The sequence below is a fragment of the Xyrauchen texanus genome, chromosome 36 (assembly GCF_025860055.1).
Source record: "Xyrauchen texanus isolate HMW12.3.18 chromosome 36, RBS_HiC_50CHRs, whole genome shotgun sequence".
NCBI classification, from domain to species: domain Eukaryota; kingdom Metazoa; phylum Chordata; class Actinopteri; order Cypriniformes; family Catostomidae; genus Xyrauchen; species Xyrauchen texanus.
Genome location: NC_068311.1, coordinates 31,311,722 through 31,328,827, shown reverse-complemented (window position 1 = coordinate 31,328,827; position 17,106 = coordinate 31,311,722). Strand labels below are relative to the sequence as shown.

At 37.6% G+C, this 17,106-nt stretch overlaps 1 protein-coding gene across 3 annotated transcripts in view; it reads left to right on the top strand.

Annotated features, from left to right (window-relative positions):
- LOC127629775 (mastermind-like protein 2) overlaps positions 1 to 15,634 on the top strand; it is a 135,281-nt gene extending 119,647 nt beyond the window's left edge. For all 3 annotated transcript variants that reach the window (XM_052107013.1, XM_052107014.1, XM_052107012.1), the window contains 3 exons: positions 12,301 to 12,465; positions 12,941 to 13,049; positions 13,610 to 15,634. In XM_052107013.1, coding sequence (XP_051962973.1) covers positions 12,301 to 12,465; positions 12,941 to 13,049; positions 13,610 to 14,436 — 1,101 coding nt within the window. In that variant the 3' untranslated portion in view covers positions 14,437 to 15,634. The remainder of the gene's footprint in view (positions 1 to 12,300; positions 12,466 to 12,940; positions 13,050 to 13,609) is intronic.
- Positions 15,635 to 17,106: the final 1,472 nt, after the last annotated feature.

The following is a 17,106-nucleotide window of genomic DNA, read 5'->3' as shown; positions in this document are numbered from 1 at the left end:
GATCAAATAAATGCAGTCTTGGTGAGCAGAAAAGACTTCTTATAAATGGTAGTGTAGGTCTAAAATTAAGTAACGTCTTTATGTAAAGAAAATGTATAGTAAGATTACTTCATTTAAAGAGCAACATGCAGGTTGGACACCCCTATATAGCATAGTGTATGTTGATGATAAAACAACTAGATTTTCTGAACTGGAGTAATATATATTTAGCCATTAACGATATTTTGAGATAAATTGTGATAAAATAACTTCCGCGTCTATAAAGCACTTACCGGAAGTGACGATGGCCGAGGGAGTCTGGTCAAGCTCAAGCTCAGGTTACAATGGATGCGAATGAAGAAACCGAGTTCTCCGGTGTGGACGAACATGCCTATGATGGCCCACAGGCCTATAATTATGAGTAATACATTTGGACCTTGCAATTTACTGGAGAGTATAACGTTTGCCTACGGGGATACAAAATCAGACGGGAGGGCGGCGGGAGAACAGTTTGAATTGAAATGCGGGGGAAACGGGAGAGTTGGGCTAGCTTCCTGCCAATAGCTATAGCATTCTGCAAACTATTAAATTCATTTCAGAAGGCAGACAATTACGTTACGACAACCTGTCCTAAAGCTCAGTCTCTCTCCCTCTCTCTGTATTATTATACTAAATAAATATTAAATATTTAATATTATAAAAATATATTATATAAAAATATTATATTATTATTGTTACGAAATTACACAAATTAAGAGTTAAAATAATTAAAATTAAGACTTACTCTGCTAAGTGCTCGTTTTCGTTGCACAGAACGTTTCGTTGTCTGCTAACGTTAGCACTTGGTCCTCCAGTCCTGCCCGCGCCAAAATCCGGTGTAAACTTTGACGGTGGACTTGATTCCATCGAGTTCACCGAGGGAACAGCATCAGTAATCAGCCTCACGTGGTCCTTACTCCGAAATCCCATCCGAGACTCCAACAAATCTCCAGGTCGATAATTCTCCGGAGTGAAATGTGCGCCACAAACGACCGAGTGTGTGTGTGGTAACAAAGTCTGCTGTCTTCACCTGCACAAAACGCACCCAAGACCGAAAAGCCTTGTTTTTCCTAGAAGGAAAATGATGGACACGATGTCCTGACAGGCTGGAATTCGTGCAACCAGCACAAACACAATAATTTACCATTATGGCTTCTCTAAAAGTCGATCTAAAACTTTCTGTCTCTCACTACTGCTCTAACTACATCAACACCCAACAATGACAGCTGACCGCGAGCTCTTTTATTTGCCTCGCCCTACGTCATATGACGCGTTGCTATAGCGGGAAAGGCGTATTCCAGAGCCTAGCACATTTTCATCAAAATCTCTACATCAAATGAGATTTCATTAGTAATTTCTACATATGTGTTTTTAAAAGACCTCTGCAGACAATATAAAGTATTAATTCAGTTATAAATTCAACCTGAATGTTGCTCTTTAACTTAAAACTTGATTTTGATCTTTAAGTCTGGGGATGGTTATGGTGTAGTGGTCTAAAGCACATAACTGGTAATCTGGTAATCAGAAGGTCGCTGGTTCGATCCGCTGGCACAGCCACTACCATTGTGTCCTTGAGCAAGGCACTTAACTCCAGGTTGTTCGGGGGACTGTCCCTGTAATAAGGGTTCTGTAAGTCGCTTTGGATAAAAGCGTCTGCCAAATGCATAAATGTAAATGTAAAGTCTCCTCACATTCATTCTCTTTCTGTCACATTCCTCATTGATAGGCCCAGGGGAGGGGTTTTTTGTCTCCTCAGGTGTGAAATAAATCAATATTCACGATAGTTCACGATAGTGCACTCTTGCTCGTGTGATATTGCTTAATATTGTGTATATATATATATATATATATATATATATATATATATATATATATACAGGTGAAACTCGAAAAATTAGAATATCATGCAAAAGTTCATTAATTTCAGTAATTCAACTTAAAAGGTGAAACTAATATATTATATAGACTCATTACAAGCAAAGTAAGATATTTCAAGCCTTTATTTGATATAATTTTGATGATTATGGCTTACAGCTTATGAAAACCCCAAATTCAGAATCTCAGAAAATTAGAATATTGTGAAAAGGTTCAGTATTGTAGGCTCAAAGTGTCACACTCTAATCAGCTAAACACCTGCAAAGGGTTCCTGAGCCTTTAAATGGTCTCTCAGTCTGGTTCAGTTGAATTCACAATCATGGGGAAGACTGCTGACCTGACAGTTGTGCAGAAAACCATCATTGACTCCCTCCACAAGGAGGGAAAGCCTCAAAAGGTAATTGCAAAAGAAGTTGGATGTTCTCAAAGTGCTGTATCAAAGCACATTAATAGAAAGTTAAATGGAAGGGAAAAGTGTGGAAGAAAGAGGTGCACAAGCAGCAGGGATGACCGTAGCCTGGAGAGGATTGTCAGGAAAAGGCCATTCAAATGTGTGGGGAGCTTCACAAGGAGTGGACTGAGGCTGGAGTTACTGCATCAAGAGCCACCACACACAGACGGGTCCTGGACATGGGCTTCAAATGTCAAACGTCTTACCTGGGCTAAAGAAAAAAAGAACTGGTCTGTTGCTCAGTGGTCCAAAGTCCTCTTTTCTGATGAGAGCAAATTTTGCATCTCATTTGGAAACCAAGGTCCCAGAGTCTGGAGGAAGAATGGAGAGGCACACAATCCAAGATGCTTGAAGTCCAGTGTGAAGTTTCCACAGTCTGTGTTGGTTTGGGGAGCCATGTCATCGGCTGATGTTGGTCCACTGTGCTTTATTAAGTCCAGAGTCAACGCAGCTGTCTACCGGGACATTTTAGAGCACTTCATGCTTCCTTCAGCAGACAAGCTTTATGGAGATGCTGACTTTATTTTCCAGCAGGACTTGGCACCTGCCCACACTGCCAAAAGTACCAAAACCTGGTTCAATGACCATGGTATTACTGTGCTTGATTGGCCAGCAAACTCGCCTGACCTGAACCCCATAGAGAATCTATGGGGCATTGCCAAGAGAAAGATGAGAGACATGAGACCAAACAATGCAGAAGAGCTGAAGGCCGCTATTGAAGCATCTTGGTCTTCCATAACACCTCAGCAGTGCTACAGGCTGATAGCATCCATGCCACACCGCATTGAGGCAGTAATTAATGCAAAAGGGGCCCAAACCAAGTACTGAGTACATATGCATGATTATACTTTTCAGAGGGCCGACATTTCTGTATTTAAAATCCTTTTTTTTATTGATTTCATGTAATATTCTAATTTTCTGAGATTCTGAATTTGGGGTTTTCATAAGCTGTAAGCCATAATCATCAAAATTATATCAAATAAAGGCTTGAAATATCTTACTTTGCTTGTAATGAGTCTATATAATATATTAGTTTCACCTTTTAAGTTGAATTACTGAAATTAATGAACTTTTGCACGATATTCTAATTTTTCGAGTTTCACCTGTATATAGATACACACTGGTGGCCAAGGCCATATTTTTCTCTTTCAGAAGGAAATTGGTACTTTAATTCACCAAAGTGGCATTCCAATGATCACAAAGAATAGTCAGGACATTACTGATGTAAAAAAACAACACCATCACTATTTGAAAAAAGTAATATTTGACCAAATCTAGACATGCCCCATTGCTAGCAGCCATCACTCCAACACCTTATCCTTGAGTAATACTAGAACTAGAAAATCACTTGCCATTATATAAAACACAGCTGAAAGCTATTCGGTTAGTTAAATTAATCTTAACAACTGTCATGTTTTTTTGAGTTGCCACATTATGCAATAGACTGGCATGTCTTAAGGTCAGTATTTGGTCAAAAATTTCAAAAAAGAAACAGCTTTCTCTAGAAACTCGTCAGTGAGTCATTGTTTTGAGGAATGAAGGCTATACAGTACAATGCTTGAAATGCCAAAACACTGAAGATTTATACAAAGGTGTACACTGCAGTTTTCAAAGACAAAGGACAACTGGCTCTAACAAGAACAGAAAGAGATGTTTGGCATTATATTCATTATGTTAGCGAGAGGGGAACTGGCCCCCACAGTGAGTCTGGTTTCACCCAAGGTTATTTTTCTCCCATAACCAACATCTTATGGAGTTTTGTGTTCCTTGCCACAGTCACCTTCGGCTTGCTCACTGGGGTTATAAATGCAATTATTATTTAATGACTTCACAATCGTATTTTATCTAATTACACAATGATGACTAATATATATATTATTTACATTTATTCATTTGGCAGACAAATTTATCCAAAGCGACTTACAAAATAGGAAAACATAAGCGAATCATCTTAAGGGGACAGTGGTGCAAAAGTGCCATATTACAAAGTTTCACTTTCATCAGAATAGTATTCAAATCATATACAAGTGCAAATTTTTATTTTTTTTGTTAGTGACTAGTTAAGTGCTCTTGGAAAAGATGCGTTTTAAGTCATTTTTTGAAGACAGAGAGTGAGTCTGCTTCACGGATGGAGTTATTCCACCAACTTGGTATGATGAAGCTGAAGCTGTTGTGTTGGTACAACAAGGTGACATTCCTTAGCTGACCGCAGGCTTCTAGTGAGCGTGTAGCTCTGCAGAAATAATTTTAGGTATGTTGGAGTAGACCCAGTGATCGTTCTGTATGCCAGCATCAGAGCCTTGAATTTGATACATGCATCAACCAGTAGCCAGTGGGGAGAGACAAGGAGTGGTGTAACATGTGCTCTCTTTGGTTCATTAAAGACCAGACATGCTGCTGCATTCTGGATCATTTGCAGAGGCCTGCAATGAGAGCATTACAGTAGTCCAGTCTAGTTATGACAAGTGACTGAACAAGCAGTTGTGTGGCATGTTCAGATAGGAAGGGTCTTATCTCCCTGATGTTGTAGAGTGTAAATCTACATGATCTTGCATACATATATATACATACTGCTTATACAGTATATGCTGTATATAATATATAAGCAGTATGTAAATATAAGGTGTCATCCTTTTATGTTAAATAATCAAATTGAATCAATCAATTAACAAATTAATCAATATGAATAACTGGACTGAGAATTAATTGCCTCTAACCCATAAAATCAAACAACATCAACTTGTATGTATGTATGTATTCGTATGCCTGAAAAGAGTTATTCATTAATGGGGGCTTTTTGTGCCTCCATATTATGAATTTCAGAGGCATTTTTGTTCCTTTCAGTAACATTTTCACCCGGAGCTCCCCTTATTTTCTAACCCTGGTTCATGCTTGTTTATAAGTGCTTCACTTTACTGAATATATATGACTAATGTTAACTTGTGTCTGTTTTGCATTATATTTTATTACACTGTGTAACAGTCTTGTCAAACTCTTTTCAAAGCTGTTTCTAGTGCATAAAATTCAACAGTGAATGTGCTCTAGGTGATTTCAGCCACTGGTTAACAACTTCGATTTTCCTAACATAGGCCTTTCTGACATGCCAATTCTTAAAACCTGCACTCCAAAGACATGTCAGAAAGCCCAATTACATCATTTTATTTGTGGACTATAATGTGATTGTGACATCTAAATGCCTTCAAGTTACATGAAATTAGCAAAATGTTTTGTGTATATTTTGCTGGCTGATATGACAGTTGTTTTGGAGTTTATACTGAAACCTATTAGTTTGACTGCAGCATCATATAAAGCAAACATTACCAATGTCATTGTAGAAATGCCCTATCCAGAGGCATATTTTTCACCAATGATTATCAGTGTTAAACATAGTGTAACACATTACATTTGAAATTCTTGTGATTGGATTGCTGTTACTGATTTTAAGTTAAGTTAAAGTTTAAATAAATACTTAACTTGGGTTACACATATTTAAAAATATATATATGTAATTCAGGTAAAAAACATAAAACGACCCTAATAAGTAGGCTTGTGATTGTGATTTTTCACACATCGATAATCAGAAGATTTTCCTGATGATTTTCAATATATATTGGAATTTTAATCAGATATAAATAGGGCTGCTCATTGTACAAGTCTTTGTCTCTTCAGACATATTTCTCAACACAATATTAATAAAGTGTGAGTGGCAGGGTATATAAAAGGAGGTCACACACCGGATGCATCTGGCGGACGACATGGTGCGTTCTAATATTAGAATGAATTATTTATTTTCTACAAAATGTATGCACTCACCACCAACTCTCAATGTCATCATTCTACAGTGCCACGGAGCGCAACTCGCAGAATTTCCAGGAAATTCTACCCAAATCATTATCAAAGGACAAAGATATTGAACGAGGCAGACATTAGGAAACGGGAGCAGCAGCACGACTCCCTTCAGCTGCCCAGATGTCAGACGCAATCCGTGAAGGAATTATCTCAGGTCATTCAGAAAAATTGTCTGGTGCAATTTACATCACATAATAACTGCCACATGAAAGCAGGTGGTAAAATGTATTTTATTTAAAAGAGATGTCATGTACATTTTGAATCAGTCATATCAGCAGTAATTTATTAAATAATGATCAAGTGATGGAGAAGAGCATATGATCTGGGTCAGATGCATGGTGTAGTCAAGTGCACTATCGGCATGTATAGATGATTCAGGTATCTGGATTATTGTAGTCAGTGATGCTGTTCAGTCCTGTCAAAGTGTGTCATATAACAGTGGTCCTCTGCTACAGCCTATGGGCACTCAGAACCAGCCCGCAAGATCAGAATTGCAAGTGCAAATTGCTTTCAGCAGCAAATGTTGTGCCGTGTTTGCGCTGTTGCAGGATTCCTTTCGTGAATCTGGCTCTAAATAAATTTTTGAGCAGTAGGTTACATATAATTTTGGTTCGTGGATCTGAAGTGCCGGTGCGCAAGTGCAGCGCGTAACAAAGAGTGAACATTACCTTGACCCTGAAAGAGCGTCCATGGCCAGGCGCTAAAGATTGAGCGCTTGACATCTCGCAACAATAAAGTAAATAAGACTCACTGTACATGTTCTTTCTTGCAATACTCTTAATATGCATCTTTTGTGGATTTTCCAATCACAAGAGATGAAACTAAATTATCAAAACTGCAACAGTCAAACTGCACAGATTTCGTTTTGCAGTCTGTCCGATCATCTAGGGTGGACAGATGAACCATCAGGGTGGGCGATGCCCACCCTAGCCCATCTGTAGGCATACCCTTGCTTTAAAACGCTATTTCTGTCTCTATGACTAATGCTTTCTATGAATTATCTGTTTTGGTGTGCGTGTTTGACCAGCAGACATCAGTTATATAAATTAAACGTATAAATTAAATTTTTTCAGATGATGAAAAGTAACATTATATTCTGAAAATGCAGTACTTTAGCCATCACTGTTTGATCTATTGTGAAGATTTATCTTTCATATAGCCTACACAATGCATTTTTAGTTACAAGTATGTAGTTTTGTGATTAGACAGCTTGAATGAAAGAACAATTCATGGATACAGAGAAATTGCATAATAAACACCGTCATTTCTAATTGTTCGGTTCGCACAGTTACAACAGTTTCACTAAGCAGCAAACTCATCAATGTCACTTTGTTAATTCTTGAAAAAGTACCAACATTTTCGTAACTTTGGACTACCATCTCCTTTGCAGCTTCAGCTTGTCCTGTATGTGTGTATGTGTGTGCTTTAGTAATTGGTATATCGCCCTCTTGTGATCTTCCAACGCTATTACGCCGGACTGTTAATCAAATGCGAACTAAGTATATTGGAAAGCATGCAAATTGGGCTTCTAATTTAAATGTCGGCTAATTTTAATATGTCGATGCCTCAAAAATATATGGATAAAATAATGTGTTGATATTTTATGACCTACTAATGAGCCATTATAAGGGAGAAAAAAGTGGTGCTGGTGGTGGTGTAGTGGGCTAAAGCACATAACTGGTAATCAGAAGGTTGCCGGTTCAACCCGCACAGCCACCACCATTGTGTCCTTAAGTAAGGCACTTTACTCCAGGTTGCTCCGTTCTGCTCCAAACGGGATTGTCCCTGATATAAGTGCACTGTAATTCATTTTGGTTAAAAGCATCTGCCAAATGCATATATGCAAATGTGGGAGAAAATATAGAGATAAGGAAAAAGATATAGCTGAGATATTCTTAAAAAAATATTCGCTTGTGTTCAACAGAAGAAAGAAAGTCATACACATCTGAGATAGCATGAGGGTTAATGATGTGAGAATTTTCATTTTGGGGTGAACTATCCCTTTTAAAAAACACTTGCTTACATACCTGATTTGTTGGTATGCAAATAGCTTGAACTTTTAAGTGCATGGTTTTAGGGCTGGGCCAGTGTTTTTATATTTATTATAATAATTTTTTTTTTAAATTAAGAAATAGTAAGGTAAAGGATTTAGAGTGCTGGTGAGCGCATATGAATGTGACCGTTTGGGAGGAGCATGTTCATTTAATCCAACCTATCACATCGCCAGAGTAAGCCTATATAAATAGCTGCTTACATCCATGCTGCCATGATTCCTCCAGCATTTGGCTCCGCCTAGTTACCCACGACAAATCCATGTGACATTTTTGGATGACACACTACTCTGTGCAATGCATTTGCCCCTTATCAGATAAGATCTTCCATTACATTATTCACCAAGCTGCCACAGAAGCCACTATTCATATTTCATTCACATTTCATGTCATTTTAACCATTGTTTTTGTCTTTTTTTTATCTTTCCTCACCGAAGTGGATCTGATGTCGAGGCTGAATCCAAACAGGCACTACTTTGCTGTAAACCTGTCGTACAGCCCCTTATGGATGTACACAGCTCCTCTCATCCTATTTTTCTGCCCTGAGCAGTCCCTATAGCTTGAGGCTGCCTCTGCGAATGGATGATACTCCGGCTTCATGCCACTAGCTCTATTACAACTTAACAACTAATTTAACATGAGGGAATCAACAATTTAATTCAAACATTATTCCAACACACTCCAGCATTTCGATCCAGTTCTCCCACACAGCTGATTCCTGTCAGCCTGATTACCTCACCGTGCAGCTCGTTTAGGGTATGTTCCATTCAGTGATCGTTCCATGCCCTATTCCCTTCGAAAACTTTACCATCAATCATGAGATATTTGCAGTACAAAATTGTAAGCCTTTATTATCAGAAATTCCATTTGAAATGATCTTCCAACATGGCAATCATGCCACAAGCTAACTTTATTTCAAAGGACTGCTACTCTAATTACAAACATCTTTCCAAATCAGTGGAGACATTTTAGTGCTGCTGCAGCAGCATCCACACTGGCCATGCTACAGCTCACTATGGCTATATACAGCTTCTGTCCAAACAGACCCAAGCGGTGGGTGGTACTTCACATCACAACTCGTCCAAGAATCATTCCGCAAACGTGTCTCACCTCCTCACAGCATTCGAGCTCGCCGTGTTGCTTCGATAACTATGAAGCAAGCGCTTTTACAAACTTCTATTAATCACTAGAATGTAACACGACTTTCTCTCCTCCCGTCAAGGACAAACGTTTCATGCAGGTCAAATCAATCCATCATTTTAATTTTACAGACATGTATTCTATACTTTTGCCTGAATCACTGAATTAAAAACTCTTAACAAGCTTGACCATAGAACCTAATTGCTGCGTGACTTTAAAGTGTTTCAATAATCTTTCTCTCCACTCGGGCATAAAGTAACAGGTTAAAATCGGCACTGGATGATTCAGCTTTGCATTTTGCTTTATCCTCACAATAGGTTTAGTTTTTCTGTAGAATTTATTACAGGTTATGAATATAAATAATTCGTATTTATTCACCACACTACTGCAAATGGCGCCCATATAGTATCTATTAAATCCAATTCTCAGACACAATCTCCAAATTATTTTGTTTCGTACGAGACAAGTCACCCCATTCCAATAAGAGTTAATTGAATTACTTACATTATGTTGGAGAACAATCTACAAAGTTAAATAAACAGCATAATATTAATAACCACTCAGGAAAACATGGGCAATTTGGTCCTTGAAATCCAATAATACTTTTTGCATTAATGAGAGATGTGTAACAATTATGTCTTTTCAACACATGATTAAAGGATTATTTTTGTTGTATAACTAATGTTGTTTTGGATAGCTCCACATTATCCTCAGATATTATGGAACTATTGAAAACCAGTAGATCACATTGTGACATAGAAAAGAAAAAACACAAATTAGATCTCTTTAATATCCCACTTTTCTCTTCTAGACAGCAATGAGATTGAATGGAGAGAAAATGTCTCCGGCTTCTCTGATTTATCTCCTAAGAAAAATATTTTCTGTTCTAGTTTCAGAAGACATCTCAGTAAAATATCAAACTGTGCTCAGATTTGCCAAGATACCAAATTCAACAATCAAAATTCTGGAATTTCAATATGATCTCAAGTTTTTCAGATGTAATTCTTACAAGAGCACATTATCTGATCTATATTATTCATAAACATCCTTATGCTTTACTGTATGCCAACAATTATCTCATGTTTAAATTTTTTATGTCCCTTAAGGAATTTTAGGAGACATATCTCAGAAGTCTCCTGAACTATTAAAGGGCAACTAACTAGAAATGTCACACATTGCTACCAGTAAGAGAGTGAAAAAAGTGGGATAATTAGGCCTATGAGATTATCAGTTATTGCGTGCCCCCACCCTGTGGCTGAATAAATCACCACAAAGTCTCCCACTGACAGCTATTCTTTAGAGCCTCATTGATATCTAAGAAAATTCTCATATAGGCTGTGAAAGAAACAACAATTCTTAAAACTGTTCTTTCTGAATAGCAAGGATTTATTTACAGCCTATTTGTCATTGTAGGCATATTAAAAACGACAGGATGTTATGAGAATATCACAATAATTTGAACTCCCCTTGGTACCATTATGTCTAGGCATGATTTAGGTATGGATGCAAGAGCATAGATTTGTCTTGTACATTTGGGGGGTTGCAGCGTGAAGCATTCATGATCATGGTATAAGTGTGTGTGTGTGTGGGGGGGGTGTCATACTCCCTTGTTTTGATTATTGGGGGGGTTACCTCCCCCATCCCCCTTGGAATCTACACCCCTGCATGGACGTATTTTCTCCAAGTGATAGAACAGTGTTGGAAAGGCTGTGGAAAATCCCTATCACCAAACACAGGAAGTCACATGTGTACATGAATTGTGTAACATCAGATGCACTCTAAGCAAAGCATGCCCTCTAGTGGATTAACCATTCAATCACAGTAGACCTCTGTCTGTGCAATGCAATGGTCTGTTCTACAGTACACAAACTATTGCTTTCACTCACAGTAGTTTTGGGTTCCCTCGCAGTAGCTTTATCCATTTCTTACGGAAATTAACCATTGTTTTACTACATTAACAGTAGGTTACCAATATAACTTTACTCTTGTAAATATAGTGGCTACTATAGTAAAACCTAATCTCAAAAGGAAAACTTGCACCACAAATAACCATGGTGTTACTGTAGTAAAACCATAGTAATCATATTTTTTTGGCAGAATTATGATTTTTCTTACCACAGTTTTGGTTTTCCTTAATAATTATGGTTTTACTATGAATATCAGATTTAAAATATGGATACTGAATTAAAGCAAAATGTAATTTTGTGGGTTTTACTATAAATACCATAGTTTAACTAAACCATGGTTACTTTTCATAAGAGATGGACAAAACCATTGCGAGGGAATCCAATAATAATTGCGAGGTAATACAAAAATATTGCAAGGGAACACTGACATGTAATGAGGGAATGCAAAACTGTTTAAGAACATAAATTCCCTCCCTGTCCTGCTAGGGGCTCCATACTGTTCAGAAGCATCAGGTTTTTGAGCTAAGTCGATTTTGAATGCAACTTTCATATAATTATTTGTATATTTTATAATTAAGAATGAATGTGAACCTTTACTGAAGGCAAAATACATATATTATTATTATTTATTTATTATTCTAATTTTTTTTTTTATTAAACGCTGAAATTTGCATGTCTAAATTTGGTCAGTCCAATCGAGTTGATTCGTCATGTCACTACAAACTCATATTACTTTTTCCCTCAGAACACAAGAGGTGTGAATATAAAAATATCAAAGCTGCTCTTTTCCATAACACATTGGAAAAGTTTTTCACTAACAATAAAATATGTTAGATCGGGATTTGAACCCTGAAAGCCAATCAAGAGTTACTATCGGTTCTTACGTTAATGGAAAAATATATTATGGCTCCTAGTAAGCCAGGACCACCACTGGTGCCCCCTCTGGGCATGTTAGATGCCTATGCAATTTATATGTGAGAAGTAATAAAAATTTGCTTTTCATTTTTAGGGTATTTTACCAGGACCTCGTTTACCAGCGAATGGTCGACCTGTAGATATATCTGGGCAGGTCCAACAGCAGAGGTCAGCTGTTCTTAATTCACAGAAAAATCCAGGCCAGGACCAGAATATTCAGAGACAACTGGGCCAGTCACAGCACAGCATCACTGATATAGTAACAGCATTTTGAATGTCTTTTATTATTATATTGATATAAAGTGTCATGTATCATCAGTGTATCATTGGTTTTAGATCTCTACGCAGTAATGAAATTCCATCCACAAATTCCATCAAGTTGAAAGTAGAAAGACACCACAAACTTTTACATGTCACATTTTAAAATGTTTCTTCTATAAATAAAAAGTAAACTATTGTTGCAAATGGCAATTATTGGGCAAAATAATAATTAAACATGACCAAAATAGCCACATTTGATAGAATAGATGCTGTGGACAGTTGTTTTGTTGTTGAATTTCAACTGCTTTGACAGTTCAATGTTCTTAAGTTAAATTTGCAAACTGCATGTGCCTTTAGAATGTCATGTTGTCGTCCTGTTGTCCATATGTGCTAAGCTTTGTTCAGTTTGCATGTTGCCCTCAAAATATGCAAGCAAATTAGTCATTATGGGTCTTTTGCTTTAAATGTTTCAGGAAAAACTCAGCACACAAGATCAGTTTAGTCGTCATCTCACAAGACCGCCACCAGACTACAAACAACCACACAATGGAGTTGGAGCTCAGCAGCCAAGCTTATACTCAGGTGGGAATTGTATTTTTGATTTCATATAATGTAGGAATAATCTGCATTTAATTATCAGTAGGTGATCTGGAATACCTAATCTGATTGGTCAATAATGGTTATATGTGCTCAAATGTTTCAGAATACTGTCCATTGTCCATAACAATGCTCATCATATGTTTTCGACTTAACTTTGCTTGAATTAATTTTTAGCACTCCTCAGTCTCTACAACTAAGCTAATAAAATAATTTCCCCAAACAATATATCATGTCCATTTGTCCATTTATTTGATTAGAATACATGTAAGCGAGATAATGTTCAGTCAGCCAGTCAATATCCCAAAATAAACGCCTTCAGGATGATACAAGACCTGATCCTGATCACCCTGTTAGGTTTATCTTCCAAAAATTACTGGCTGACTGTACATTATCCCTTACACACACTTCTAAAGTCTTTAAAGTGACATGCATAGACAACAGACTAGTCTTTGTCTTAATTCAATTATTGGACTTTTCCATTTTGTGAAGCTTTGTCAGACAGCAATCCTGTAATCCTGCTATGATCTTTCCCCCAATGACAGGCAATGGGTCAGACCAAAGTAACATCCAGCCCATATCTTGCCACCTGCCCAATGGACAGGCTACCAAGATGGTGCTTAACTCAGGAGAGCGAAGGTTTCCCCTTGGACAAGACCATAATCCAAGACCCACACAGGCTCAAGCTTGCGTAAGCCAGCTACGACAGCAACCTAACAGCCAGACCCGAATGGGCCTTCCACGAAGCAAGCCTCAGTTCCATGGGACTAACAACCAGAGTGCCACTTTCCAATCTAGCACTCAGCATGCCAGGACAAGTGTCACTCAAGATGCCATGCTGGGTCAAAAACTGTCTGAAATGACCTCCAATACCAACAGGATGGACACTGCTTTGAGCTGGGCAACTAGTGCCAAACAGTGTGGGACGCTATCAAGGCTGGATGTCAAACGGCTCCCCAATGTAGTGGCACCCCAAAGTAACAATAATTTCCCCCCAAGACCTGTTTGTGCACCCAACCAGGTAGCACCTCACTCTAGCCTGCTACCTATAAACACTGCAATAAGAGGTTCTGCTCCCAGATCTAGCCAGCCCAGAATACCCCCATTACCTGGGGTCACTTGCCTGAATCAGTCCACTGCTGAACAGCAAGGATGCCCGACCCCATTTGCAGGGATGAGCCAAAGCCCAGCAACCTATCAGAACAACCGGGCAGGGCGGCTGACCTTTGACTTCTTACAGGAGGATGATAATACGGTACCCGGGATCAATGCAGACTCTGATTTTATCGACTCTCTGCTTAAATCTGGTTCAGGCAATGATGATTGGATGAAAGACATTAATCTGGAGGAAATTCTAGGAGGTCATTCGTAAACAGACTCAAGGCACAAGAATTTTGGAGCAGCATTTTGCCAGAAGCCAGAAGTGATAGGCCTTTTAATATATTTTATTATCTTTGTATTTCTGTGGAAAAATTTACTATACTACTTTGGGTTGTTTTTTTTTCCATATCATCTACTAACATATTGTAAAGTTTCATGTTCATGTTTCTTTAAGGGATCACCCAAAAATGTTAAGTCTGTCATAATATTTACTCAACCTCATGTCATTCCAAATCTGTATGACTTTCTTTCGTGTAACACAGAAAGAAATGTTAAGCAGAATGTTAGAGACTGATGACCTGAGTTTGAAGACAGATTTTAAAGTAACTGCACCCTGTAAATCTGTACATTGCTGTAGGGATAAAGAATGAATTGAAATAAACTCTAAATTGCGATATGACATTTGGCGATTATCAATCCGCAAAGGCTGCAATTTAATTAAATAAATAAATAGCCTGCATGCTGTATGTGCGCAGCTCTGTTTGAGTACTGTATAATCAGACATACGCACACATGAGGCTAATGAGATGAGCGTGTTATATTTACAGCGCTCTAGATTCACTAAATGCAACTTTGTGTTATTCCAAATATGCTTGGCCCCTAAAAGTTACTTTCCAAATATAAAGTAACCTCATAACACTGTGATTCTGTGGACAGAAGAGTGAATGAGAGCATTTCTCTGCATTAAATGGCCTTGTAAACTCTCCTACAAAAGGAAATGCCTTCCTTCAGTGTTCTGCTAAAATAAAAGCTTTCGCCAATATAAAGGCTTGTTGTTTTAATCTGTCGCATTCAAGTTAAGAAAATATTACCTAAATATGGTACTGTTAATGATGAAAAGTGGGCTGTGACCCTAATCCAAAGTGGGCATAAACACATACATAGTGAACAGATACAATGTGAAGAGAATGTGAATCTGTCCCCACCCCCTCTACCTTTTGCTGTATTTTTTATTTAAGTTTTTAGTCCAGTTCTTTTTAAGAAGACTCAAGTGTGAACACCCTTTCTTAAACAGTATTTCTATTGGCAGTAGAGCATGTTTGCCCATGTCTTAATTTTTTGTCAAAAATAAACGCTTTGTTTTTTTAAAGGTTAATCATTATTTAATCATTAATTCTAATTTCAATCACAATATTTGTTCAAAATAATCACAATATATTTTTTTGTCCAAATTGTTCTGACCTACATTCCAATCATCACTCAAAATGTTGTGAGATATTAGTTAGAGTCTTAGTTTCTAATCCATTATTACAGAGGTTAATATAAGAAAAGCTGTGATTGGTCATATTTGAGCCACTGAGCATGATGCCATTAAATGAGCAAACAATTTGAACATTGCAAGTATTTGTTTTAATCTGGCTCTCTTCCAGATTGTACACCCTAGAAAAGATTAAAAGGATTGTGGAAATGGATGAAATTGAGTGCAACAGTGCCCGCCCACTTTTTTAAGTAACTTGGTTCTGGAAGTATTTTTCCCATATTTTTTTTCCCCCATAGGGATTTCATATAATTAGATCATTTATAGACAGTTCTAAGCCATGAACCAAACCAACCATCTCCGAGGTGAATCACACATTAAAAACTGATTTGGTGCATAAACATTTTTTTGAAACCAAAAAAAACTTTTTTGGACCAAAAAGTCTTCGGGACAAGACTGTGTTTATATTTTTTGCAGTGATATCTTTTTCACACTTCTGGGTTTTAGAATGTGGAAGTTAACTATTGCCAGGTAAACCTCTATAGCTGTGAATGGGAGACCACAGAAAATATTATTTTTGCTTATCCGTTTGCTTAAACAGCAAAATAAAACAATCCAGTATTACATTTCCACGACTTTCCACATGAGGAAAAATATAGAGAGCAGTGGATTACAAAATTCAGAAGAGAGAAGAAGCCAAACTTTCTGTCAATTCCTCAGTAGATGTTTTAGAAACCCCAAGGCAGATGTGGTAACAGATTTTTCCAGGGTAATTTAATACAAAGCCTAATGTTAAAAATGTTAAAATATAAAAATATTTGCTAGATTAATGCTGCCTTCTTGTGCTATCAAAATTACCATAAATATGAGTTTTCCACTTAGAAGTTGCACATAAATGACCCCTCAAGTCGTAATTTATGACTGGTGTGGTGAACATCAGTTAAGATGGCATTCCAGGGACCAGGTTATGGCAGGGTACCTCTCTAACTGCTGGTGTGGAAGAAGATGTGCCACACTGTTATTGGATCCTTGGTGAATGAACATAAACAAATGTTCAGCAACATCAGATAAGACGCTAAGACAACTGCTAGACACCTCTTACGGGGCAGGTAGGGGGACCTTCTGCACCCACCACCACCATCTATTCATACCTATGTGTGGAGGCCTTAAATGAATATAAACTGCAACACATATATCTTCACGCAAAGCACCGTTTATGTTAATAATTATTGATTGTTACCACAACAGTTCATGGGACAGACCTATTAACGGATAAATGAATGCATGGAAGATGACTAAACCATTTTTTTATCATGTTTGGTCTCTATCTGTTCCATACGATGCCTTTAATAATTTGAAAGGGGTTTGGTAAAGAAATAATGCATGGGTAAAATGCTAAAGGCACTGTTTTAACACTGTACTTTATGCTATGTAAATGAGTTCCACACTAGGGTGGGCAACACC